This window comes from Epinephelus lanceolatus, chromosome 19, assembly GCF_041903045.1.
Source record: "Epinephelus lanceolatus isolate andai-2023 chromosome 19, ASM4190304v1, whole genome shotgun sequence".
Classification (NCBI taxonomy): Eukaryota; Metazoa; Chordata; class Actinopteri; order Perciformes; family Serranidae; genus Epinephelus; species Epinephelus lanceolatus.
In genome coordinates this window covers 35,102,429-35,128,078 of record NC_135752.1, presented here as the reverse complement: position 1 = coordinate 35,128,078, position 25,650 = coordinate 35,102,429, and the positions used below count along the sequence as shown (strand labels likewise).

Genomic DNA, 25,650 nt, shown 5'->3' with positions numbered 1-25,650 from the left:
TCAGTCTTCATCACAAAAACAAAAATAATATAAATTTGGGAACTTTTTTTAAATTAACGTGGTTTATTTCAGCAGTTTTCATCCAAAGATTCAAAGATTTGGGGCTCATACAAAGACTTACAAGCTTTCTGTATTTATGAAAAAGTACGGAGCCCCTAAAGTCCCAAAAAAAAGAAAAAAAAAAACAATTTTGTGCGCACAAGATAAGCTAAATCGAGCACACGAGATACTAAACTGGTGTTGATGGCTTCGGCAGAGATGGAGGAAGAAACTGAAGAAACTCCCCCCCGAGCAACAAAGTTGGACTCTGGCAGTTGTATTTGTATGGATCAATAATGCATTTCTTTGATGAAGTTACTAGAAATTATGTGAAATAAACAAAATATCACAGACCACAGAGCAGGATCTGCAACCTTTTGGATGTTCCTGACAATTTACAATGTTGTTGTTTTTTTACGTGTCAGTTATATTTCTTTATAATGCGCATTGGTTTATTTACTGCTGCTGCACGTCTTGTCTCCTGTCCAAATGGATTCACTTTACAGTACTAAAATACAACTACACTAATACATAACTTGTAGCCTACTATACTGTATGCTGTGTTATGTATTTTAATTAACACACTGCAGAATATAAACACCGAAATAACGGAGGTAACTTTTTGTATTGACGCTGCTGCAGTCAGACTGCAGGGTAAGCAGTTTATTGTCTGACTTGTAAGACTAAAATATCCACAAGTGTTTTACAGTAATTGTTCTACCTGGAGATGATGTACGAGCTCACAGAGATCAGTGTGTCTTGTGTACTGGACTGGACGGCAGCCGGCAGTCATCTAGTGGTCGCACTGTATAGATTTATTAGGCTACATTATAATTCATTATTTGTTATTAGTGAGGATCATTTTAGATGTTGCTTACTGTTTATAGACTGTACTATTTGCAACATCAGCATATAGTTTGTATTCACAAAATACAGTTTGAGCTGTCACGTAACCTCGTCTATAAATAGTAAACAGCCATGGTACTGACTCAGACAGTGACCTGTCTGAGCTTTCAGCACCATAGACAGCGACAGTCACAGACTGACAGCTGTCAGTCTGTGTGTGTGTGTGTGTGTGTGTGTGTGTGTGTGTGTGTGTTGGAGGGGGTGATATGTGGCATTGTCCTCTGCAGAAACATTTAGCCCTATGCACAAATAAATCAAAGCGTGGGAAATAACTGTATGTCGAGCGCACGTTTTAGAATCTCATGCGCTCGATTTAGTATCTCGTGCGCCCGAGTTTGTTTTTTTTTTTGTTTTTTTTTGTTTTTTTGTTTTTTTGGGGACTTTAGGGGCTCCATAAAAAAGAAACATAAAAATCGTTTTTTACTTCTACAGACTGTGCCACATTTTTGCTACTTTCTCTCATAAATATTAAAGTTTTAGCTTCAGTTGGAAGTCAAGTACACGTCACTTAGTTTAAAGTGATCAAAAATTACTCTCTGATTCACTTTAGATGTCATCTACAGGGATAGTTTGGATCTTTTGAAGTGGGGTTGTATGAGGCACATATCCATAGACAGTGTTTTACATACAGTAGATGTCAGTCACACGCCCCCAGTTTAAAGGAGCAGGCAAGAGTCCGGCACAGAAGCTAAGCAATGTACTGCTGTGGATGGGATCAGCAGCAAAACATATTTTATCCACCTAAAAAAGCCAACATCAATTTAACTGTACACTATATTTAGAATATTTTCACCACTCTACCTTATGGCTGGTTCACACTACACAACATTTCTGTCTGTCCTGACAGTCACTATGTCAGATTAGACAATTGTGGAGTCATAAAATCATGCCGTGACTTGGCCGACAGACATGACACACTACACGTTGGTCCACAACCAATCATCCCTGCTCACCTTTCACAATGTGTGTGATGTCATCGAATTATTCTTGCCCTATTTTTATTATTATTACTATTATTTTAGTCACGGTGTCTGTTCATGTGCCAGCCGAAATGTTGTTCTAGTAACGTAAAAAGTGCCACCACTTAACTTAATGCTAATGGCAGTAATCAGCGGGTTGACAAAGTGCCTCTGCTGTTTCACACTATCATTTTTCCCTTTTTACTCTGTGTGGTAACGTCCCTAGAGGAAATATTAAAAGGCTGAGCTGTTGTTGACATGCAGTTGTCCACAGCAGCAGGTCGTTCTGTGTTCCTATTGGTCCAAATGACGGCTGTGACAATAAATAGAAAATCAAACATGCAAGACTTTTTGTCGGGATGTCGGTTGTCGTTAACTGCGTCATGCTACACGAGATGAAACGATGGATTATTGCGTACAACACTTACGGTCGTTCGTGATCCAAGCCGACATCGTACAACACTGCATTGGACTATAATCAGGCTGATATCATGTAGTGTGAACCCGGCATTACCGTCAGACAACCCGTTCCATTAACGGCGTCAGTTCCCCATTTACATTCTCGTCAAAGCCGCCAGACTCCATTGATAAAAACAGTAATTTTAGCTTGCTGAACACAGGAGCTGCTGGTCTACTGCTGCTTCCATCAGCAAGTTTGCGTTATTGTGTGACTTTGGTGAATCTGAACTAACCCTTTCAAATGCCAGAGTCACACAATAACACAAACTAACTAAATCACAGTTCAGACCAATCTTTTGCAGCAAGACAAAACCGCTCTAGGACGTTGCAGAGAAAAGTTGCAGCAGTGTGAAGTGGCCGGTCTGAGCTCTACTGAAGCCGGCTGACGGTGTCACCTGCAACTCAGCTGGTCAAATCACATATGGCTGGTTTTAGAACGTAAAGCATATCACCTGTTTCAACAGCCAATCGGCTTGTAGTGAAGTCAGCTGGACACACACATTGACTGATTGGTTGGTGCTGCTTACTGAAATTACTGGGTTGTATTTTTTATGAATCCATCTGATGCTCGTTATGGTAATGTTTCTTGCCGTTTCAACATTACTACAAATGCAGCTGTAGCCAGTATCTCACTATCACTATCCTCATTCATACTACAAATTATATTCAGCCGCAAAATATACCTGAAAAGCTGCAAATCAGAACAGAAGTACAGAGAGTTGCTGCATAGAGATGATACACCATCCCATCTAGTTGCACTGGTGTGAACCGGCAGGTTTTTAAGACGTTGCAAAACAGTATGTTGCAAGTAGTTGACTGTTTCAACTCGTTTCGTTGCGAATCTTTGGTCTGAACTGGGCTTAACTGATGGAAGCAGCAGTAAACCAGCAGCTCCTGTGTTCAGCGAGCTAAAATGACTGCTTTTGTCAGGAATCAATAATACACTGAACAAAAATATAAACGCAACACTTTTGTTTTTGCTCCCATTTTTCATGAGCTGAACTCAAAGATCTAAAACATCTTCTATACACACAAAAGACCATTTCTCACAAATACTGTTCACAAATCTGTCTAAATCTGTGTTAGTGAGCACTTCTCCTTTGCCGAGATAATCCATCCCACCTCACAGGTGTGGCATATCAAGATGCTGATTAGACGGCATGAATATTGCACAGGTGTGCCTTAGGCTGGCCACAATAAAAGGCCACTCTGAAATGTGCAGTTTTGCTTTAATGGGGGGGTCTGGGGGGGTCAGAAAACCAGTCAGTATCTGATGTGACCACCATTTGCCTCACACAGTGCAACACATCTCCTTCGCATAGAGTTGATCAGGTTGTTGATTGTGGCCTGTGGAATGTTGGTCCACTCCTCTTCAATGGCTGTGCGAAGTTGCTGGATATTGGCAAGAACTGGAACACGCTGTCTTATACGCCGATCCAGAGCATCCCAAACATGCTCAATGGGTGACATGTCCGGTGAGTATGCTGGCCATGCAAGAACTGGGATGTTTTCAGCTTCCAGGAATTGTGTACAGATCCTTGCAACATGGAGCCGTGCATTATCATGCTGCAACATGAGGTGATGGTCGTGGATGAATAGCACAACAATGGGCCTCAGGATCTCGTCACGGTATCTCTGTGCATTCAAAATGCCATCAATAAAATGCACCTGTGTTCGTTGTCCATAACATACGCCTGCCCATACCATAACCCCACCGCCACCATGGGCCACTCGATCCACAACACTGACATCAGCAAACCACTCACCCACACGACGCCACACACGCTGTCTGCCATCTGCCCTGAACAGTGAAAACCGGGATTCATCCGTGAAGAGAACACCTCTCCAACATGCCAGACGCCATCGAATGTGAGCATTTGCCCACTCAAGTCGGTTACGACGACGAACTGCAGTCAGGTCGAGACCCCGATGAGGACGACGAGCATGCAGATGAGCTTTCCTGAGACGGTTTCTGACAGTTTGTGCAGAAATTCTTTGGTTATGCAAACCGATTGTTGCAGCAGCTGTCCGGGTGGCTGGTCTCAGACGATCTTGGAGGTGAACATGCTGGATGTGGAGGTCCTGGGCTTGTGTGGTTACACGTGGTCTGCGGTTGTGAGGCTGGTTGGATGTACTGCCAAACTGTCTGAAACGCCTTTGGAGACGGCTTATGGTAGAGAAATGAACATTCAATTCACGGGCAATAGCTCTGGTGGACATTCCTGCAGTCAGCATGCCAATTGCACGCTCCCTCAAAACTTGCGACATCTGTGGCATTGTGCTGTGTGATAAAACTGCACATTTTAGAGTGGCCTTTTATTGTGGCCAGCCTAAGGCACACCTGTGCAATAATCATGCTGTCTAATCAGCATCTTGATATGCCACACCTGTGAGGTGGGATGGATTATCTCGGCAAAGGAGAAGTGCTCACTAACACAGATTTAGACAGATTTGTGAACAATATTTGAGGGAAATGGTCTTTTGTGTGTATAGAAAATGTTTTAGATCTTTGAGTTCAGCTCATGAAAAATGGGAGCAAAAACAAAAGTGTTGCGTTTATATTTTTGTTCAGTGTATATTTAATATACTTAATATGCACACCGCAAATAAATATCTTGAATTAACTGCATAAAACCAACTCAATATGCATAGTTGTAAAATGTCAAAAATAAAAAATGAATTAAGGGGATGGCTGTGGCTCAGGAGGTAGAGCAGGTCGACCACTAATTGGAAGATCAGCAGCTTGATGGTGAAGCATGCTTGGGCGAGATTCTGAATCCCAAATTGCTGTGAATGTGTATTAATGTTTGAACTGATGAGCACCATTTACCATATTTTAATTATTTATGACTGTGTTTTTGTGCATATTCCTGCTATACTCTCAAAAAAATACAAAAAAATAAAAACATAAATATATATTTCAAGAAATATGCTAGAGACAGTTGATGCACCAGTCTGGTGAATACAGGCTTTGATTTCACACATAAATAATAAATAAATAAATAAATAAAAGCCCTTTTGTGTGTCGCTACAGAACATAAAACAGGAGGAGGAGGAGGAGGAGGAAAAGGAAATGTGTCCCCGGGTGCTGAGACATGTGTTACCTGGCTGTGTGTGGGATTGGTCACGCCCCACACTGTGGTTACTACAGAGAGAGATCCTGGGTGCTGATTGGTGCCTGGTTGCCAGGAGACTGGGTCATTCAGGAAGGGGCCGTCACTGCTGCAGGAGGATACGAAGCTGAGTTACTGGGATGGTTAGGAAGGTTCAGGGGAGAGCATTCGTTCAGAGCTCAGTCGCTGCATCACAGACAGTGTTTCATTATTATTTCCTCATTAAAACTAAAGTGTGTTTAACAGCTTGTTATCAGGGGTTATTTGTGCTGCAGCAGCACAGAGAGGACTGAGTTAAAGGTCGTAAGTGCATCATTTACACCTCGGTGAGCTAACGATTAACCTAAGCGTGGTTATTCATCTGACAGTTGAGGTTACCCTCTACTTCCTCCTTCTAAACCATTTCCTCTGCAGGAAACTACCACAACAGCATCACTGTCAGACCACATTGCTGGCGTAATAAAGTTGACATCTTTACCCCTTTGACTGGTGTGTTTTTTAATATTTCACCATCCCTTTTGCACACTTTTTTGGGTTAATAATCACAAGCCAATTTCAAATACACAAGACTGAATCGAAGCACTCGTTTGTTCTTTCTCCTGCTTCCCCTTCTTTGTACAATCAGCTGCGTTTCTGAGGCTGCCTGTCGTGTCAGCGAGTTGGCAACACGTCTCTCACTTTCATGGCTTTCTGCAGAGAAATGGAGCAGTCAACAGGCTTTGTGGCTGCACTCAATTAAAGGAGTGTTTTGGCTCGAGTTAGCCTAATCAAGCTGCCGCCAAAAAGGCTGAACAGAGGACACTCGACCGTCGATTGCCTCACTGTTAAGGATGTGAAGCTGTTTGATGGAATTCATTCATTTTCTCTTGTGTTTATTTAAGTAAACAACAAGGAAGTGCCCATTTCTTCAACATATGCCCACAATGTTGGATTAACACCATTTTGAATTTATAGTTTCATTCATTTCTTTTCTTCAGGCCTTAATGTGCACAGTCTACGAGATTTCTTTTCTGCTTTGACAGAACAAACAATGACTTTACTTTGAACTCTAGCTGTGCAATTATATTCTATATGTTTGACCTTACTCCCTGCAGGTATCACCATTTCATCTCACATCATAGTAAGTACTCTATTCATGGCTCTGATGATGCTGCTTGTGTTTAATAAGTGTGTGGCCTCCTTCATGTAATTGTGCTAGAAGCTGAATTGGAAAATGCTGAGTTAAAGGTATACTAGGGCTTAGCAATAAAACTATAATGGGAATTATCTGGATATAATTTTCCTTGATAGAGATGCAGTAACCGTTCGATAAATCCTGGATATAATTAAACCACCCATACGCCTGTAGCAGGGGGCGGTAATGCACCTTCAAGGCCAGTTAACCAGAAGAAGAAGAAGAAGGACAGAAGTAGTACAAGGTGGTGTTTCTCAAAGTCAAAGGTCTGTCCTTGGTAGAATGAGTACTTCAAAGGATGGATCCTGCGGAAGCAAGGCAAGAGTCCTTCCTGTCATTCAGTGGACACACACGGGAACAAGCTAACAAGTGTCTCCAGGTGTGCGTCATTAACCCTCAGCAGAGTGAAGACTTTTAGAGACAATATATTTCTAGATTATACTTAAAAAACACAAACAGGTAGGCTTAATGAAACTTTTGTGGCACTTACATACACACATGCATCCTTGAAAATTCTCTGAATGAAGGACTCAGTCCTCGGTAGAACTGAAAGGATCCCTGACATTGGAACAGTCCTTAGGTGAGATTAGATGACGTAGCATCCTTGAAATTCAGCCATTTAAGGATCCTTCCTTGACTTTGAGAAACACACAGGGACTGCTGATAAACCAAGACGGTCCACTTTAAGATCCATTTCCTGTATCTGTGTTATCCTTAAGGAGACGAGGAGGGACCATGAGTATGTTCATCCCAATTGGAAAGGTGAAAGTGAGTATAGATTATGACTGTTTCTTCACCCCATAGTCACTGAAGTAAATATTGGACCCATTTTTCACAAGCCCAACACCTTCTGAACATTCTGACACTGAAAACATCATCTCTGTTTGAGACATGTCTTAGCAGCACACTCAACTGACGCAATATTACACTCGGTTGATATCAGACATTAAGCTAGCAGAAATAAACGAGCGGCAAATTAGAAACAAACGTTACATTTGTACTGTATATAGTGTTGTTTTGAATCTGATTTCATCCATCCACACAAGGTTTACAACACTTCAAGACAAGGTGGGGGATATAGCTGTGAGACAGCAAAAGCATCTTACGCAGGATTGTCCGAAAACAAAACCAATGGACGAACTCACACAAAAGTAATCCCTCTAAATCATCCATAATAACCCACCAGAAGTTTGTAGTGATGTATTTATCTGCAGAGACTCTGCCCTTTGTTTGGATTTTCTTCTTATTTTGCTGTGTCTTGGACGTTCTTAGGCAGCGCGCAAGTAAGATTGCGACTTTATAAAAAGGTAGTGACCAGGTGCCAAACCATACGCAGCAGAACTGCGAACACAGCACAGAAAAAACCCAAATAAAGTGAGACAAACGCCAAGCGGACAAAGCTCATTCCAAAACGAGACTGAACCTGAGGTTGGCTTTCACTTTCCCTGGCGAGCTCTGAGAGAGAGGATGGGGAAGTTAGCCCGTTTGCCCGTGGTTAGCTTAGTTAGTTAGCTTGCTGAAGTATCGGCTTCTCCACACAGTGAATGCACCAACTGGAGAATTACCTCCACCAACTGTTGATGAACCAGCTCCTAAAACTGGGCAGACACCAGTACAGATTTGGCCCAATTTAAGCCATGACTTGTTCTTCACAGACTAATTTTCTTATTTGGTATTTCTGCCTGATCAGCTGTGGCTTAATGTGCAATTAGAGGAGGGTTGTTGCAGATTAATTGTCTGAATGATCAGTGATCAGGCTCATGATTTTTTGTGGGGCAGCTTTGGCTCAGAAGGTAGAGTAGTTGTCTACGAATTGAAAGGGTGGTGGTTTGATCCCGAGCCCTGCAGTCCACATGTCGAGTGCCCTTGTAGGATGCACAATTGGCTCCTTGTGCACTTTGAGTGCTCAGTAAGACTACAGAAGTACTTTATAAATGAATCTAGCAGGTCAAAAGGTCAGTTTGCAGAACAATTCCTCTCATAGCTGCTGTCACAAGATCTACTATAAACTGTAGTGCTGTTTTACATGCTGTGGATCAAACTGTAGTCTTGAATGAAACTGAGCCGTGAGCTGCAGAACAAACACAATCCAGACATCTGTGGCTCCAAATTCCTCCTCTTACTTTCTGTCACAGTAGATCTGCACAAAGTACACTGCGTTTTGTCAACACTGCTGAAGACATGATAATCTTGTTTGAAAAAACTTAACTGTCACTGAACAAAGGTACAGATACTTATGTTCAGTGTGACCACCACATCAGCCGATCAACTGATCTGTATAAAGGCTGATAAAGATGTGTAGGTTAACTTTGGTCTTTCTCAACCTGGCCCTATTTTCCTATGTTTTTGTGCATTAGTACCATCTTGGTTCATCTTTCCACTGTTTCAACAATCACTAAATCTGGTCTGGTTGAAATAAACCCTTAATTTCACCCAGTTAGGTGTGAAAACATGCTGCCTCTATACACTAAAATTGCTGTTTATTTAAATGGGGTCTGGTGGGTTTGGCGATGAGATTTTGGGACTGTTTCTGCTTAAACAAAAAGGTCTATCTCTGTAGGGATCAGGCTTGTCACGATACCAGAATTTCAGTAGTTGATACCGATACCAGTGAATTTTCACGATTCTTGATACTCAATTGATACCATGATAAGAATCAAAAAACAGAACTCATGTGTTTCTAAATTCACTGCTTTATCAAAACTGTTTCAAACTCTAACTTTAACTCTAAGGCCGAACAGCGACCTTTCGTGTAGTGCTCGCGAACGGTCGCTGTTTACTCGCATTTTCATTTCGGCGAGCATGTTAACGGGTTAGAGCATTCACAACCGCATTCGTTCTACGCGCTACTGGTGTCGACCTGATAGGCACATGTGGTGTAAATGAGACCCTCTCCACACACTCCTACTACCTGACTTTTCGACGAGCTGAGGTGTTGTGGCTCCAGCAGCACTTGTAAAAGCCATTGTTTCTAGCAAAGACGACAGAGAACAGGTGTTCTTCTTCGGCACTCGTCCTCGGCACCGTATGACACGCGTATACTACCCCCGTCAGTTCCGACAGGAATCGACACGGCCCACTGAGGTCAAAGTTGTACCGAAAAAAACCCCAAAACAAACAGGTACTAACATATTTTTTGTGTGTTGGCATCGACTTAGTACCGAAGTATCGGTTCTCATGACAACCCTAGTAGGGATCCTTTCCATAATGACACTTAAACCCCTTCTCCACCTAGATCAGTATGTGTGCGCAGGTTTTTTTTAACACCGGTAAACCCGCTAGAAATAGGCGACAGACTCATCTCCCATTGCCAATGGACCAGTGCCGTTTTTTCTTTACTGGTGTATCACATTCATTGTCACAAAGTAGGTGGTTACGTCTTTTTTACTCAGTCTCTCTCTCTCAGACTCGATGCTGACAAAATTTGGAACAATGTTTGCACACTGCTTGGATGGCGACAGATGGTATTTTCAGCTGCCTGTCGTTGCATCTCGCAGACAAAGGGGCTAATATTATGCGTCCACCTGAGTGTTGTATTTTCATCATTGTCAAATGAAGCCACTGAAAGCTGGAGCCCTTTAACTACCTGTTACTACTACAGAGGCATTTGTCCCAGGAGTGAATGCTGACTGTGACCTTTCCCATTTAATATAAAAGCCAGATGTTAGTGGGTTTTCTTGTGCATTGAGAAAGGGGCTTTATGTTGTGTTCGCACAAAATGTGATGCGAATTTTCACGTTGCATCGCTTGCGCGGGTTTGAACACTAGAAATTGCATGTATGCGCATGCCTGTAAGACGCGATCACACGTCCCAGGAGGATCTCAATGCTGACTGGTTGAAGTTCAGATTTTTCAACTCTCGCAAATAAGCATATGACATGAAATCGTGCTACTCGTGTCAGTCATGCCGCTTATGTTGCGTCATTTGCTCCGCGTACATCGTGTCCATCATGCCACCCAGCAGGAATTTGCGTCTAATTGCATCTTTATTTTGACTTTACATGTAATTCGCTCGAATGGATTGTTTGATTCGCACCTGGTGTGAACACAACTTTCGAATAACAATCTGAGCTTGTCAGTGGCAAAACTTAAATTTTTGGTTTCCATTAGACACAAAAAACATGGACAAATAGGGCCCAAGTTGAAAAATACTGAAATTATTCTTTAATATTTGCAGTATGCAAATGGAAATGCACATTTGCTTTTGCAGATTTTCCTTAAATTTGGTTAAAATTTGCACCTTATTTGGATGGAAACTTAAAACCCAGATGACCCAAACAGTGCCCTGTATCCAGAGGGGAACGGCCCCCTGGGATGCACAATACACCATAACAAAGACAGGGTGTCACATGGTTCACCTGAGGACACTGAGCGTAATGTCACAACAGAGTGTGTGTGTATGTGTGTGTACCTTTGTGGAGTGGGAGGCAGGGAGGGTTTCATGGAGTTGAGGGGGTTCATCGGATGAACGGGGGGATCATGAGAGAGCCCCCACTGTCCTCAAGAGGCAGCCCTGAGAGGGAGAAAGACACACATGGAATAAAAAAGACGGTTACTCAGAGCTCATTTGCTGCACAGCAACAATTTATCATCACTATAGCCCACACTGTGAGCACAAAGACACAGCGCCCTCCCACTCAGAGCCACTCACTTTAATCTGCGTGTGTGTGTGTGGACTGTGCACATCAAAACGTTAGCCTATCACTGACTGCTGTAGCTCTGATACCTCTCAGAGGTGGGGGGAGGGGTGCTGGAAGCTAAATTTAGCTTGCTGATTTCAAAAGGAATTTAAGAGAACAGAGATGTGAAGAGGCAGACTCTTCTCTCAGCAGCACACCGACGTACAAATCAGTCGCTCGCTTACGCACACGCTTGTTCTGCCGCCGCTGCTGCTGAGAGGAATCATCTTGTTCTGCGATTTGCTTCATTTAATAACACCCCTGCATGTTTATCTGCCACTTTCCCTCCTTCAATACCAGATGTTTTCTTCTATTTCCCGACACATCCCTCATCCTCACTCCATCGCAGCACCCGCTAATGATTCTCTTTATCTGACAGCTACCAACTGACACATGCTAATTTTCCAACATCCCCCCTCCTCTCATTTCTTCTCTTTGGTTATGCACTTTGCAGATTTGGGTCAGACGCCCCATATCTTGTGCAGAACGAGGGGAGGGTTGCTCGTATCACATGACCGTTATACCTGAATTCCCTCCTATCAAAAGGCATCGCCAGCCTCCAGACGGCACCTTGTAACTTCCATCACAGCTGAAACCACACAAAGAGGAGGGGGTGGAGGGTGTGTGTGTGTGTGTGTGGGTGTGTGGGTGTGTGTGTGTGTGTGTGGTGGAGGGGGGGGGGGGGTCTGTCTCTATCACAGCACACACTGTACCTGCAGTGGAACGACTGAGACACGCTGTTCTCTCGCTCTCTTTGCCTCTTCTGACCTCAACTTCCTGACCTTTTCTTTACCCGGCAACTCTTCCTCGCCATCCAACTGCTCGCCTTTCTTGTCCTTCTTTCTCTTGTGTCGGAGCTACTGCCGTCACTCTGACAGCCAAAAACACTGCGGGCGCTCCATCAACCCTCGGCTGACCCTTGCTGCCACGACAAACATTGTTTTGTTTTGTTTGGAGCGACTCCAGCTTTTTGTGCAAAATGCAGATGTAACAGATAACAGAGGAAGTGTGGTTCAAGTTTACTGACCAACATTCATTTCTAATCCTCCCTTTTAAATACTACTAAGGCTGCAACTAACAGACTCAACTTGTTTTTGTCAATTAATCGACTTATTTGATTGGTCTATGAATCATCAGAAAACCAAAAAATGCCAGTGCACAAAGTGATTTCAGTCCAAAACAAAGAGAAGCAGCAAACTCACATTTGAGAAGCTGGAAACATCAAATATGTGGCAAAAATGACAAAAAACACCCCTAATTAATTGACAAACTGTTGCAGCTCCACATAATACCATGAAACAGCTGTTTGCACACAGGGGTCCCACTCATTTTACAGGACAGAATTTCAAAACTTTTCCATGACTTTTCAATGACCCACAATAGTTATTTTTACTGCCCCACTTGTCCAGCCTTTTTCAAACATTTCAAACATTATTTCTGCCAGCTTGCATATATTGAGGGAGAGAGGAAACACTAGGAAGAAATTAAGAAATGTACATGATGGTAAACAAAATTGATGCATATTAGAGCTGCATTACATCAAGAGCTACAGAAAATAAATTTGCCATTATGTTACATTACATTGAAGGTTATACATGAAAGATTACTCAAAGAATTTCATTACACACAACAAAGTTCCATGATTTTTCCAGGCCTGGAAACTTTGATACTGTGAAATTCTATAACTTTTCCAGGTCTTCCATGACAGTTGGAACCCTGTGCACGTTATATGGACCTCCAACTGCTTTGGACTTTTAAATTGAAGAGGTTGCAGTTAGAAGAAAGCAGGATTTGGTGTGATTTACGCATGTTTGTAATCCTGAGGGGTGTGGCTTGATGAGGTCCTATCTTTGCATTTGTTGTGACATAATATCTTGCGACTATTTCTCTTACTTTGGATCAATTATAGACCTACATAAATGCTCATAATAACAGGCTCCAAATCTGAGACAACACCTTACAAGTGCTGTCAAACAGAAGCACAGAAACGGAATAGGAAACAGTAGGGACGCGTGCAATTAATATTCTTAACGATTAAACGTCCGCCCCCTCACTAGTCGGCACCAGAAATATTAGTATTCACGTAAAAGACTGCTTGACTGTCATGCAGCCGCCACCACTAGTGGGTGCTACAGAGCCATCAGACAGCAGTCCCCCTCCCCACGGTAATGCTCGAGTAGACTGGAGTTTTAAATTGGAGAGATGTCCTCTCACAAAACCAGCGTGGTTTGGCAGCACTTTGATCTAGAAAATGAATTCAGCAGCAATTAATCTTTTCTGAGGTGGTACATTATTTGTTAACTTTAAGTGAGTTGTTGTCAGATAATGTGCAGGTTTACATTCATACCGCACGGCGCAAAGTGTTTCGTACTTCAGCAGCATTTAAAATCCAACATGGTCGTTGAAGATTGTGATTAAAGGCTTCAAAGGGCTCTTAATGCACACAATATTTTTTGGGGGACAATGTTTCAAATACTTAGCAATAAATTTTGACTGTTTCTGAGTGTTTTCCTTTTTTAGATTGCTCGACTGACCTTAATTAAAATTTTCGTTAAGTCGACACGGAAATTAGTCACCAGGAACAACCCTATTCCTCAGTACTCAAAATCTGTCCTCTGCATTTAACCCAACCTATACAATTAAACCAAAAAACAAGCAAATATCAGAGTCCCAAAATTGAAAACCAAATACCTCACCAACCAATGAATATCCAAACAGTTGAATATTTGAGTCAAGCTCTGCTGTTAGGTAGCAAAGTTGGCATTTAATGTCTGATGAGATTCGTAATCTTGTTCACCCGTCTTCTGATATTTTCTGATACTTCTTTATTATTACCTCAATGAGTTAGGGTAAGGTAGCTGCGATAAAGATTGAATTCGGAGATAAAGAGCGATGGTGTCGTCAGAATCTGCATCAGAAGAGAGAAAGATTGACTGATACTTTGCTACGTTTTTGTGTTTAGCAAACATCAACATTTAAGAACTTTTGGTGCCTGTATGAAAACGTAGGCATTGTATCTTCACTAACAAGTGAAAAGTTCAAACTAAACCCTGCAGTAATCACCACTAAAATTAAAATTAAAGGTTCATGCTTTACTGCAATATCTTCATGATTGTATGCCCTGACTGTTGTGATACAGTGATGTAAAGCAGCTCTTTCAAATCAATAGTATTACGTGATCATACGACACTAAAAACTCACATTTCATAATTAATACACACAGTTTCCAACACTAAACATACAGAAGTCTCTATAGATTCTATTAAAGCTGCTGATGACATCCGGAGCCAAAAAGCAATAATCAAATCCAAGTGAACTAATAATCAATTCAAGTCTGGAGAAAACAGCTATTAATGTTCAAGTATGTATGAACTGCTGGAGGGGAAGAGACGTTGGCAGCTAGTCAGGAGAGATGATTAAATACTCCCTCTGCTACTTAATCAAATATAAAAACAAACACTTTACATAATTTATTAGCTGCCAGTCAGACCACCACGAGGCTCTTAACTTCAGTGGGTCTCGTCAACTGTTATGATAACTGATTGATCTTGGGCCTTTTATTTTGTAAAAATACCAAAACTTTAACAGCTGCAGCTTCTCTGATGAGAGGATTAGCTGCTTTTCTCTGTTTTATATTGTTGTAAATTGATTATTTTTGAGTGTTTGACTGTCAGTTGGACAAAATAATAGAAGATTATGTATCCTGAGGGAACTTGTTGTGCAGAAGTTGCAGCACAAAGGAAGAAAGAGTGCAAATATAAAGTATCAATGATGGTACAAATCAAAAATACACACCGTTAATAGGTTTAAGACATTAAAGGGACATCTTCTGGAAAATTGCAATAGGACCAGAATTCGGCACATGAACAGATACGAAAAATAATCGTCAGTAGCAGTTTAGTTCAGATAGGAGAAAAGAAAATGGTTTTTTGATGCATTTTGATTCTCTCTTAAAATATTTTGTCTTGATGCAGAAAAGTTAATAATCAGTAATTCAAAACCCAATTCTCTGCATTGTGGCTGTAACAAGTTTGTCAGATCAGGCTGTATGTACCTTACGGCTGAACCAATTGGATGGCGAAATGTAACGTATGTCACCATGTACGTCTTGTGTTTATGTTCTAAGCCAGTGGTTCCCAACTGGTCCAGCCACTGGGTCCAGACTTCTCCTTAGTCATTTGTTAAAGATCCACACAGTTTAATACATTCGGCATCATAACTACGTTTGGCCATGTCAGCGAGCTAGTTTGCTGTCTCTGTCAAGTAGCTGTCTGTTAGTGACTCACTCTACAGCAGGAAACAGTACTTCAAAGTAAACGCTCTGTGCCAGAAATTCATTGCACTCCAAAATAAAGTGTGGTTTTTACAAACTTGACACGTTTGGGAATCACTTGGGGTCCATTCAGAAAGAACCCTCAACCTACTTTTGGACCAGGACGCACCAGTTGGGAACCACTTGAATTTTGGTGAGGATGGCTGAGTGAGAGCAACCGCAGCACACCATGGCCTAGAAGCTGGTTGTAGAACCATTTTGGCTTCTGGGAAGTTGAAGGGAAGAGGGACCTGGACGACAACAGTGTAAAGAAGTTGCGTCTAACTAGACTAAAGTATTCTGGGTGTATGACAAATATGAGAGACCATGTTTCACTTTTTTACATGAAGTTGGAGTAACCCCCAAAAATAAATAAGGTACAGAAATAAAAAATGTATGCATCAAGATGTATCCCTTTTCGTTTTATAATCACATCGCAGCCCTATGAATCAACTCCTGAGGTGCTTCGAGATTCCCACTAGGCTTGGGTGGTATCATGATAGTAAGGTACACTGGAGTATTTAGAAATCCTGACAGTGTAATTTTCCAATAAAGGTTGTAAATCAGCTCCAGCCATAAAATAAAAAATATATAAAATATGCAAGTGCCTGCTGGATTTGCTTCACTCAACAGCCAACAAAACAATGGTAATATGTTGAGTGGCTGGTAGATTTTGGAATTCACCAGCCACAATTTCAATTCTGACCCCAACTCATATGGAAAAGCTGTACTGTGGATGTATTGTATGTAGCGCACAACATGCACCACCAGAGGTCAGTCTCTACAGGCAACTAAGTGGGCAAACGTGGTGACTGCTAGGGTTGGGTCGGTATGAGGAAAAAAAAAACCACATCAAGTCGGTAATACTGGATATTTGCCACTTGGGGGGCACAATTGACTCATTTAAAATAAAAAAAACTATCTTAGGACAACAGGGTGACAGTAACAAGTTGTTTCTTTTATTCCTTACAAATAAATTTTGCAGCTTACTCAATCAGTGCAAGCAAGGGCTGCCTCCTTCGTCTGGCGCAAAGCCAAAGCGTTGCCATAGTGGCGCATTCTTTGATTTCTTTGAGACTAAACTGTCCGCCATTATTGACTCCCTGTCACTATTAAACAAACTCCAGGCTACAGTAGAGGCCTTGGCGCATGCGCACTCGCACCCCCAAAGACTCGAGCGTACTATAAGCGGAGCGGACTCCGTGTAAAAATGTCCGTGAAAAATCCCTGCGATGTGAAAAATACATGCCGAACAGTCTTTTGTGTGACACTGGTGGGCGGAGCGGAGTCCCCGCGGTCGTGCTTTTCGCGCACAGGGCTTGCGGACGTCCACTTTTAGCGGACGGACCTCCGCGAAGTCCACTCCACCCCTAAATTCAGATATAAAAAGAATGATGTAATACAGAAAACCAGCCACCTGATCTATAATGTGCCAAGAGTTACGACTAAAGTGGTCTCTGTCAGTGAATTATTCTGACACTAGACTGAATCAAAAGGTTTCTGACGAACTTAGCTGTTAATTCTGCAGCCTGCTCAGCCAGTCAGAGAGCAAACTGTGTCTGTAAACAAACAAAAAGAGCCGAGAACACTGTCACATTACTCATTACAGCTATTAATTCAAATGTGTCTTTGAATATTCACCGTTTCACATAAACCTCACAATGGTCTGCCATCCAAAACACAATCATCTTTGTCATTCTCAGCTCAACAACAGAGTAGACAAGGTCACATTTAGTCTATGAAATGTCAGGAAATAGTGAAAAGAAGGTAATGTGACTTGTTTTGCTTCACCAACAGCCCGAAACCCAAATTAATTCAATTTATTATGACATGAAACAAAGAAAGTAGCAAATCCTTACAATGACGAATATATTTGACATTTCTTGTATATTAAATATTGCGCTATTTAACTATTTGGCATCATACAGAGAGGTGTTTTTCTGTGATTTAACCTGCTGAAATTGGTGTAAATGAGGTGGACAAAATAATAGAAACACCTGCCAGTATAATGCAACACAAACAATTCAGCAGCGCCACTATACATCCTCTAAAATGATCATACAGTTGAATCAGCGCACTTAATTATGACCTTCTACTGCTAATAAATTGACTACAATAATTTTCAATAGAAATTGATCTACCAGTTATTTTCTCAATTGAAAGGCAGAAAATAACCATTGCAAATTCCCAAAGCCCCTGGTGACATTTTGAATCGCTAACATTGTCCAAAAATCCAAACATATTAATTTTACTTTCACATAAAACAGAAAAAACTTTCACAATTGAGAAAGTAAAACAAGGCAATGGTTGGCAATTACTTAAATTTTCTGTCGATCAACTAAACTCATTTCAGCTCTAATTTAATTTTTAATAACGTGGCACAAACCTTAGTGAAAAGAGTCTAACGGGTAAATTGGTTTGACAGAGAACTGGAAACATATATAAAAAGAACACACATTCGACAATCACAACTAATGGAAACATTAAGTTTAGTGAAGAGCCAGACTGCTAATATCTATTAACAATAGTGTCTGGAAACTCAAAGTGTTGTTCTGAATAAAGGAATAGGTGAAGAAGGCCACTGCGGCTGGATGAAAACATGCCGCACAATACACAAGCTTAACTGGTTGATCTTGCCGAGCACCTGCCTTTAATAAAGCGCTAATTAAGAGTCTCAATGGGATCTGAGAGATTACCAATTAATAGCCTCTTAAATACAGAGGAGCAGCCGTCACTGTGAGAGGCAAATGTCAGCTCGCAACAATGGAAAGACAAGATATTATTACCGTGAGGAATAAAAGACTGTCTGACACTAACAAAAGACATACACTGTAAAGAACGGATAAATACAAGGGCTGGAGGAACCTTAATATGTTGTTGCTGTATGTGGACAGTGGTAGATAGTAACCGAGTACTCAAGTACAGTTTAGAGGTACTTATATTTTCCTTTTATATTCTGACGCATTATATTTCTACTCCACTACATTTTGGACGGAAACTTCCTCCACTACATTTATCTGACACCTTTAGTTACTCTGCAGATTCAGATCATTAATAGAAAATATAATCAATAAATAAATTATGATCTACTACAGGTAAGAATAAGATAACTTACTGATCCCCAGGGGAAATTGACAAGCTACACAGCTATACATAAAGTAGATAACATGAGCTCCACCTGCAAAATATTATTCTGCATAGTAAGTAACTTTACTTTGGGTACTTTAAGTATATTTTGATGCTCAAACTTATAGGGTAACTCTGGTATCTTTCAACCTGGACCCTATTTTCACATCTAAAAATAGACAAATGGGAACATTTTTTAAAATTGGTCCAACAAGAAGTGTTTGTTTTTGCCACTCACAGGTTCCGATTGTTATTAAAGTGTCTGACAACATTATGGAAAGGATCCCAACAGAGACAGACCTTCATGTAAAAGAGTAGGATCACTTTTGTTAACTAGAAACAGCCCCAAAATAAGTATCGCCAAAGCTACCAGACTCGATTTAAATAAATATAAATTTGAAAATGTAAAATACACTTCATTCAAAGTCAACAGAAGCAAAATATAACTCACAAAAGTCATCTTGGTTCGTCGTTCCACTGTTCCAACAATCACCAACTTTGGTTTGGTTGAAATAAACCCTTAATTCACCCAAGATGTGAAAATATACTGGATCGATACAGGCTAAAATTACTGTTTATTTCAATGGAGACTTGTGGGTTTGCCAATAGCGATTTCAGGATCTTACTCAGTTACAAAAACCTCTATCTCTGTAGGGATCCTTTCCATAATGTTGCCAGACACTTTGAATAATAATCTGAGCCTGTCAGTGGCAAATATAAGCACTTGACACTGAACGAATGCCCGCAGGAATTACATTGCAGCCTGTTTGGCCGATACCAGCTGCAGCGCTCTCAATACTGGACCATTTTTGAAAATGTTTGTTGCCATCAGTCACTCAAACATAAAACCATGGGAAAATAGGGTTGAAAAATACCAACGTTAACCTTTTGAACGTAGGACTTTTACTAGTAACAGGGTATTTTTACACTGTGGTACAGCTACCTTTACTTATGTAAAATATCTGAATACTTCTTCCACCACTGCACATTTGCCGGCTTAAAGCGTAGCATTAAGTACGATGTGCACTTCAGGTGTCTGATTAGAGTTAACAGGATCAAGATTAGGGATTGAAGTTTAACCAAAAAGAAAAGCCTAAACAGCTGTGGTATTCAGGTTACGGCCTGGCCAAATCTAGGGTTGGATATCGATTGATTTCCTCAGATACCAAAGGTATCGGGACCCCTTTAAGACAGAACTGGTGCCTAAACACTTTCTGGCACAACACAAGGGCAATGGCAAATTTAATGTAAAAGTAGACTATATATAAACTCATGACAGGAGAGACTTAGCAGCCAGATATTTCTCTATTATCTGTTTACGAGCAGCTCAGATTGTTGCTACAATAAGAATAGCTGGTCTGCCCTACGGGTCCAATTTAAGGGATACTAACTTAGCTCGCTAATTTCTGGTCTAACCCTTTCTCTTTAATCAGCAGGTGGCAAGCAAGACACAGGAACTTGGCTTGGGTCTTGAAGAGTCGTAGCATCATTCACTGACAAATAGCTGAAACTGAAAGTCACATTGCACTGCTACTTAACGTCATACTCCAGACACTTCATCCTAACTGTCACGTGTTAGACACATACCCACGCTTTCTCTCTTTCGACTCGCCACGCACACAATCTAGCACTGAAATGAGGGGGGAAATCTGTGCTGTGATTTGGTCACCTTGGTACCAGTCGCATAGGCACCAGGTTTTGGTGCCCTAACCCAAGTCAAATCTGGCCTACGACAGGTTGTCAGGTCGACCGCTGACCATTTTTTAATTCACTTTGAAAATAAATTTAATCACACTTGCAATTTTTTTACTTTGAATGTACGTAAGGTGCCAGAGTGCATAAAAAAATCCCTAAAACAGAGCTTGTTTTTTAAAAACAGTGCCCGTGGAGGATCCCCCAGCCCCCCAACAAAGGTTTCTCCAAATCCTAGAGACACCCCTGCATACCATTAACCTATGTGGAGCTGCTGCCTCTTGGCTAAGATTGGCAAAGAAGAGTGAAGACAGCAAATGTCAAAAGGAAAACAGGCAATTCATTTATTATATACAATGATAAATATGATTATAATGGGCCCCTGGTCTCCTGCCATTTTGCAAGTTAAGTATCCCTGATATACAGTGTCCAAAAACATGATCAGCCAACACCTGTGATATATTAGTTAGGGCTTCAACTCATAATAATGTTAATTTCCAGTTAATATGTAGATTGTTTTCTTGATTAACTGATGAATTATTGTCTCTACAAAACGTTAGAAAACAAAGAGTAAAGTCTTTTACAATATCCTAGAGCCGAAAGTGACTTCATGAAATGTCTTTATTTGTCCAAACAACGTTTGCAAGCCAAAAAATATTAAGTATACTACAATATGAGACCAAGAAAAGCAGCAAATCCTCACATTTAAGAACCTGGAAATATCACATTTTTGTTATGTTTGACTGATTATCAACTACCAATTCATTTCCTATCAATCATATAATTAAATATTTGACCAAATGTGGCAGATTTAACACTAATAAAGGGCTCATTTACATCACTGTACTGAGTGTATCCATAGAGTGACAGATAAAACACAAGGTGCACAAGCCCCTAAAACATCTGGATGCTCCAAACACCAGCTGCCTGAACACATTAGCAGCTCCCAGTCTTTTTAACCACCCTCTACATCCAACATGTCTTTGCCTTTTCATGTAAACACTGACCCAAACTAACCAACTCAAGCCTGGCTTCCAGCCAAGACAACATGTTATTGTGCCCATGACACATTCAGGAAGTCATGTCCACAAGGAGGGGGAAAACAGGCACCTCATAAAACACACTGCAATGCCAATACAACACATGCATAATAACACAACAGTTGTGTGCAGCATCCTAAATCAGCCAAAACATGCAGAATATCTGTCATGATGGTGGTCAGAGGGATCACAAATCATGCAACGCATCTCTACCTCCAAAATCCCCCTGCTCCTGCAACAACAAACACAAAACATGCTGCTCAAATTTGCAGCAGTACAAAGCAGAACAAAGCATTTGAGCAGTGTGCATGCTGTGGAGGAGTGCAGCCTCCCTGTCTCCACAGTATCTCTCTGTATGTTACCCATCACTGACAAAAAATGAGAATAGCAGATGTTTTGTTTCACCTACCTGAGCTGAGCTGCCTGATAAACGCAGATATGTTGCAGCACACCGCCGGTGTAATACGTAAATGATAATAAAAGGGTAATTCGTGGGTGATATTCCAGTTGTTGGAGCCTTAAGTTTGGGATTATGTGTCTTGTCAGTGGCTGTGAGTGGAAACAAGAGCTGTGGAGGGTCTTTAACACGCTGCAGCTGCTGCTGGCTGCGCCGCTGGCACCGTTAGCTGCCAACGGCTACTTTGCTAACTTTGTAACGTTAGCTTGTTTTACGTTACGCCAAGTGAGTGGTTAGCTTGACGATGTCGTAAGCAGTTAGCTAAGGAGCTAACAGGGCTAGCTTGATGTTTAATTAACGTAATGAGAGCTTACCTTTTTCCCTGCTCCAGCTGCCAGACGATGAAGAGCCGCTTGGTTGTAGACAGTTAGCTCCACGGCTAGCTAGTGTCGCAGTCCGGCTAACAAGACAAGGCTGCTTGATTACCGTGTTGTCGAGCGTATTAATAATATATTTGTCTTTTTGTTTTTACGTGCCACACTCTTAGAGGAGTGAGCACACTATCCGTAACGCTTTAAATGTTATTATCTTATTTATTGTAAACTTCCGTGCGGTATATAAACAGTCACTAAGTGAGCCAGTCGAGTCAATTAGAATCAGCTTGTTGCAGTCTGTGCTTTGGGGCAGGCCATAACCTTGCTGCTCAGCAATACCTTCCTCATTGCACAATGACCCTCTGTAATATATTCATGAGATCACAGGGCTAATGTCTCCCACAGAGAAAGGCATTTTCCTGTCCCTCCTCCTACAAGTCAGGCGGCGGGCTGACTGACTGACTGCAGACCAGAGCAGCAGATCATTTTGAAGAAGAGAGAGGAGGGTGGTGGAGGAGGTGGTGGTGGTGGAGAGAGAGGGGGGGAGCGAGATCATGGAGGATGACGTCACCCGTGCATGCCGAGGTATGTATGATCCATGCATGCAACATGGTGTGTGATTATCACTCATGCACCTGCGTGTGTGTCACAATGTTAGCTGCACACATGCACAGAGAGAAGGGTGGTGGTGGTGGTGGTGATGGAGAGGGCGATGGGATCATGCAGAATGACGTCACTCACACATGACACATATGTATGATCCATGTATGCAACATGGTCTATGATTTCCACCAGTGCACCTTCATATATGTGTCACAATAAAAGCACCACAGCAGTGCAAACGCACACATGCACAGATAGAAGGGTGGTGGTGGTGGTGGTGGTGATGAAGGGGCGGGACATCATGGAGGGTCATGCATTCTCATGTATGTTGGATCCACGCATGCAACATGGTCTGAGATTAACGCTCATGCACCTGCATGTGTGTCACAATGTTAGCTGCACACATGCACAGAGAGGAGGGTGGTGGTGGTGGTGATGGAGAGGGGGTGGGATCATGGAGAATTACGTCACTCACACATGACACATATGTACGATCCATGCATGCAACATGGTCTGTGATTTCCACCAGCGCATATGTGTCACAATAAAAGCACCACAGCAGTGCAAACACACGCACAGAGAGGAGGGTGGTGGTGGAGGTAATGAGTGATGCATTCTTACATATGATCCTTGCATGCAACATGGTCTTAGATTACCGCTCATGCACCTATATATTAGCTGCACACATGCACAGAGAGGAGGGTGGTGGTGGTGATGGAGAAGGGGTGGGATCATGCAGAACGATGTCACTCACACATGACACATATGTATGATCCACACATGCAACATGGTCTATGATTATCACTCATGCACCTGCATATGTCACAGTGTTAGCTGCACATATGCACAGAGAGGAGGGTGGGGGTCGAGGTGATGGAGAGGGGGTGGGATGATGGAGAATTACGTCACGCACACATGACATATATGTACAATCCATGCATGCATCATGGTCTGTGATTTCCACCAATGCACCCACATATATGTCACAATAAAAGCACCACAGCAGTGCAAACACACACATGCACAGAGAGGAGGGTGGTGCTGAAGGTGGTGTGATGGTGATGGACGGTTGGTTGGTGAGGATCATGGAGAGTGACGTCACTCACACATGACACATGTATGATCCATGCGTGCAACATGGTGTGTGATCACCACTCATGCACCTGCTGCATGTGTGTCACAAATTTAGCTGCATACATGCACAGCGAGGAGGGTGGTGGTGGTGATGGAGGCAGGAGATCATGGAGAGTGATGTCACCTGTGCATTCTCACATATGTATGATCCATGCATGCATCACGGTATGTGATTTCCACCAGTGCACCTGCATATATGTGTCACAATGAAAGTGCCACAGCAGTGTGCACACATGCACAGGGAGGAGGGTGGTGGTGGAGGTGGTGTGGTCATGATGGAGGGGCAGGAGATCATGGAGAGTGAGGTCACCCGAACATGACACATATGTATGATCCATACATGCATATGTGTCACAATATTAGCTCCTCATACATGCATAGAGAGGTGGAGGTGGTGGTGATGATCATGGAGGGTAACATCACCAGTGCATTATCATGTATGTATGATCCATGCATACAACACATGCATACAACACGGTCTGTGATTTCCACTTATTCACCTGCATATAAGTGTAACAATGTTAGCTCCACACACACACGCATAGAGAGGTGGTGGTGGTGGTGGTGTCACTTGCGAGCCAGGCAGTGTTTCAGCTGCAGCAGCAGTAGGGCCGGCAGCGAGTGTTTTTGGAGTCATTAAGAGGTGTCTGCAGTATCTTGCCAGAGGGCAGTGCAGTGTGGAGAATAAAAAAGTCCAACCTGCCTGTGTTTTTCAGACCTCTGTTGCCCTGGAAACAGGTGCCGAGATTTCCCATTTCTTCATTTTTTTTCCTCCACACTATCCATATCACTCCCCACCACCACCACCACCACCACCACCACCACCACCTCTACACTCCACACTGCTGCTGCTGCTGCTGCTTCCTCCCCCACGACCTGCCGCATAGTACAATCACACACACACTTTACACACAATATCCAGTCTACTACTGCAGTCATTTCACAATGTCACAGGACGGAGTGACTGACTCCTCCACCACATAGCTCCACACAAAACCTAAGACGAGGCGTTGACCCTGCTTTGACTCTGAGACAGTGCTGCAACAACCTGACCTCCAGGAGGAAATAAAGAAAGAGGGAAGGGGGGGCAGGGTAGATGGGGAGGGCTGAGGAGACAAAGAGGGAGTAAAAAAACAAAGCTGGCTACACTCTCAGATTTAAGAATGTCGTTCATCTCGCTTCTGCATTTTTGATGGAGGTGAGGATAAAGAAAAGGACAGGAAAACATGCCATCTTGCTTTCCCTCCCTCTAAAAATTGATTATGCTCATGGGAGTGTGATGCAGAGTTCAGGCAGATGGCTCACCATATTGTACACACACTTATTTCATAACTGTAGGTGTTGTTTTTCAATATTCATGCGTGAGAGCGGTGAAGACAGGAAGGCAAATGTGCCACCACCAGGAGAGACACACGTACACGGGGGCATGTCTCCTCACTTTCAGGCCTTTTTAAGTCATCCCTGTGTTTCTGCAGTGTTATGTGTGCATGCCATTGTAGTGACTTCTCTTTGGCAGGAGGCAGAACATTCCAGGGAAATGGCTGACCCAGAATAACACTCACAGACGCAGGATGACTGAGCAGCGGAGCGAGCGAGGTCCTCCACCCTTTTCTGTTACCCAAGCACTACCTAAACCGCTGTTT

The 25,650-nt window shown here is 42.3% G+C and overlaps 1 protein-coding gene across 3 annotated transcripts in view; it reads right to left on the bottom strand.

Annotated features, from left to right (window-relative positions):
• Positions 1 to 22,726, bottom strand: part of zmiz2 (zinc finger, MIZ-type containing 2) — a 55,165-nt gene extending 32,439 nt beyond the window's left edge. Inside the window, exons 1-3 of one of the 3 annotated variants that reach the window (XM_033647037.2) lie at positions 22,271 to 22,726; positions 11,062 to 11,163; positions 5,468 to 5,585 (exon numbers count right to left, since the gene is read on the bottom strand). In XM_033647037.2, coding sequence (XP_033502928.1) covers positions 5,468 to 5,585; positions 11,062 to 11,111 — 168 coding nt within the window. In that variant the 5' untranslated portion in view covers positions 11,112 to 11,163; positions 22,271 to 22,726. Of the gene's footprint in view, positions 1 to 5,467; positions 5,586 to 11,061; positions 11,164 to 21,908; positions 22,047 to 22,270 lie in introns of those variants that run through there. The other 2 variants (XM_033647039.2, XM_033647038.2) reach the window with 2 other exon arrangements.
• Between the last annotated feature and the right edge of the window lie 2,924 nt (positions 22,727 to 25,650).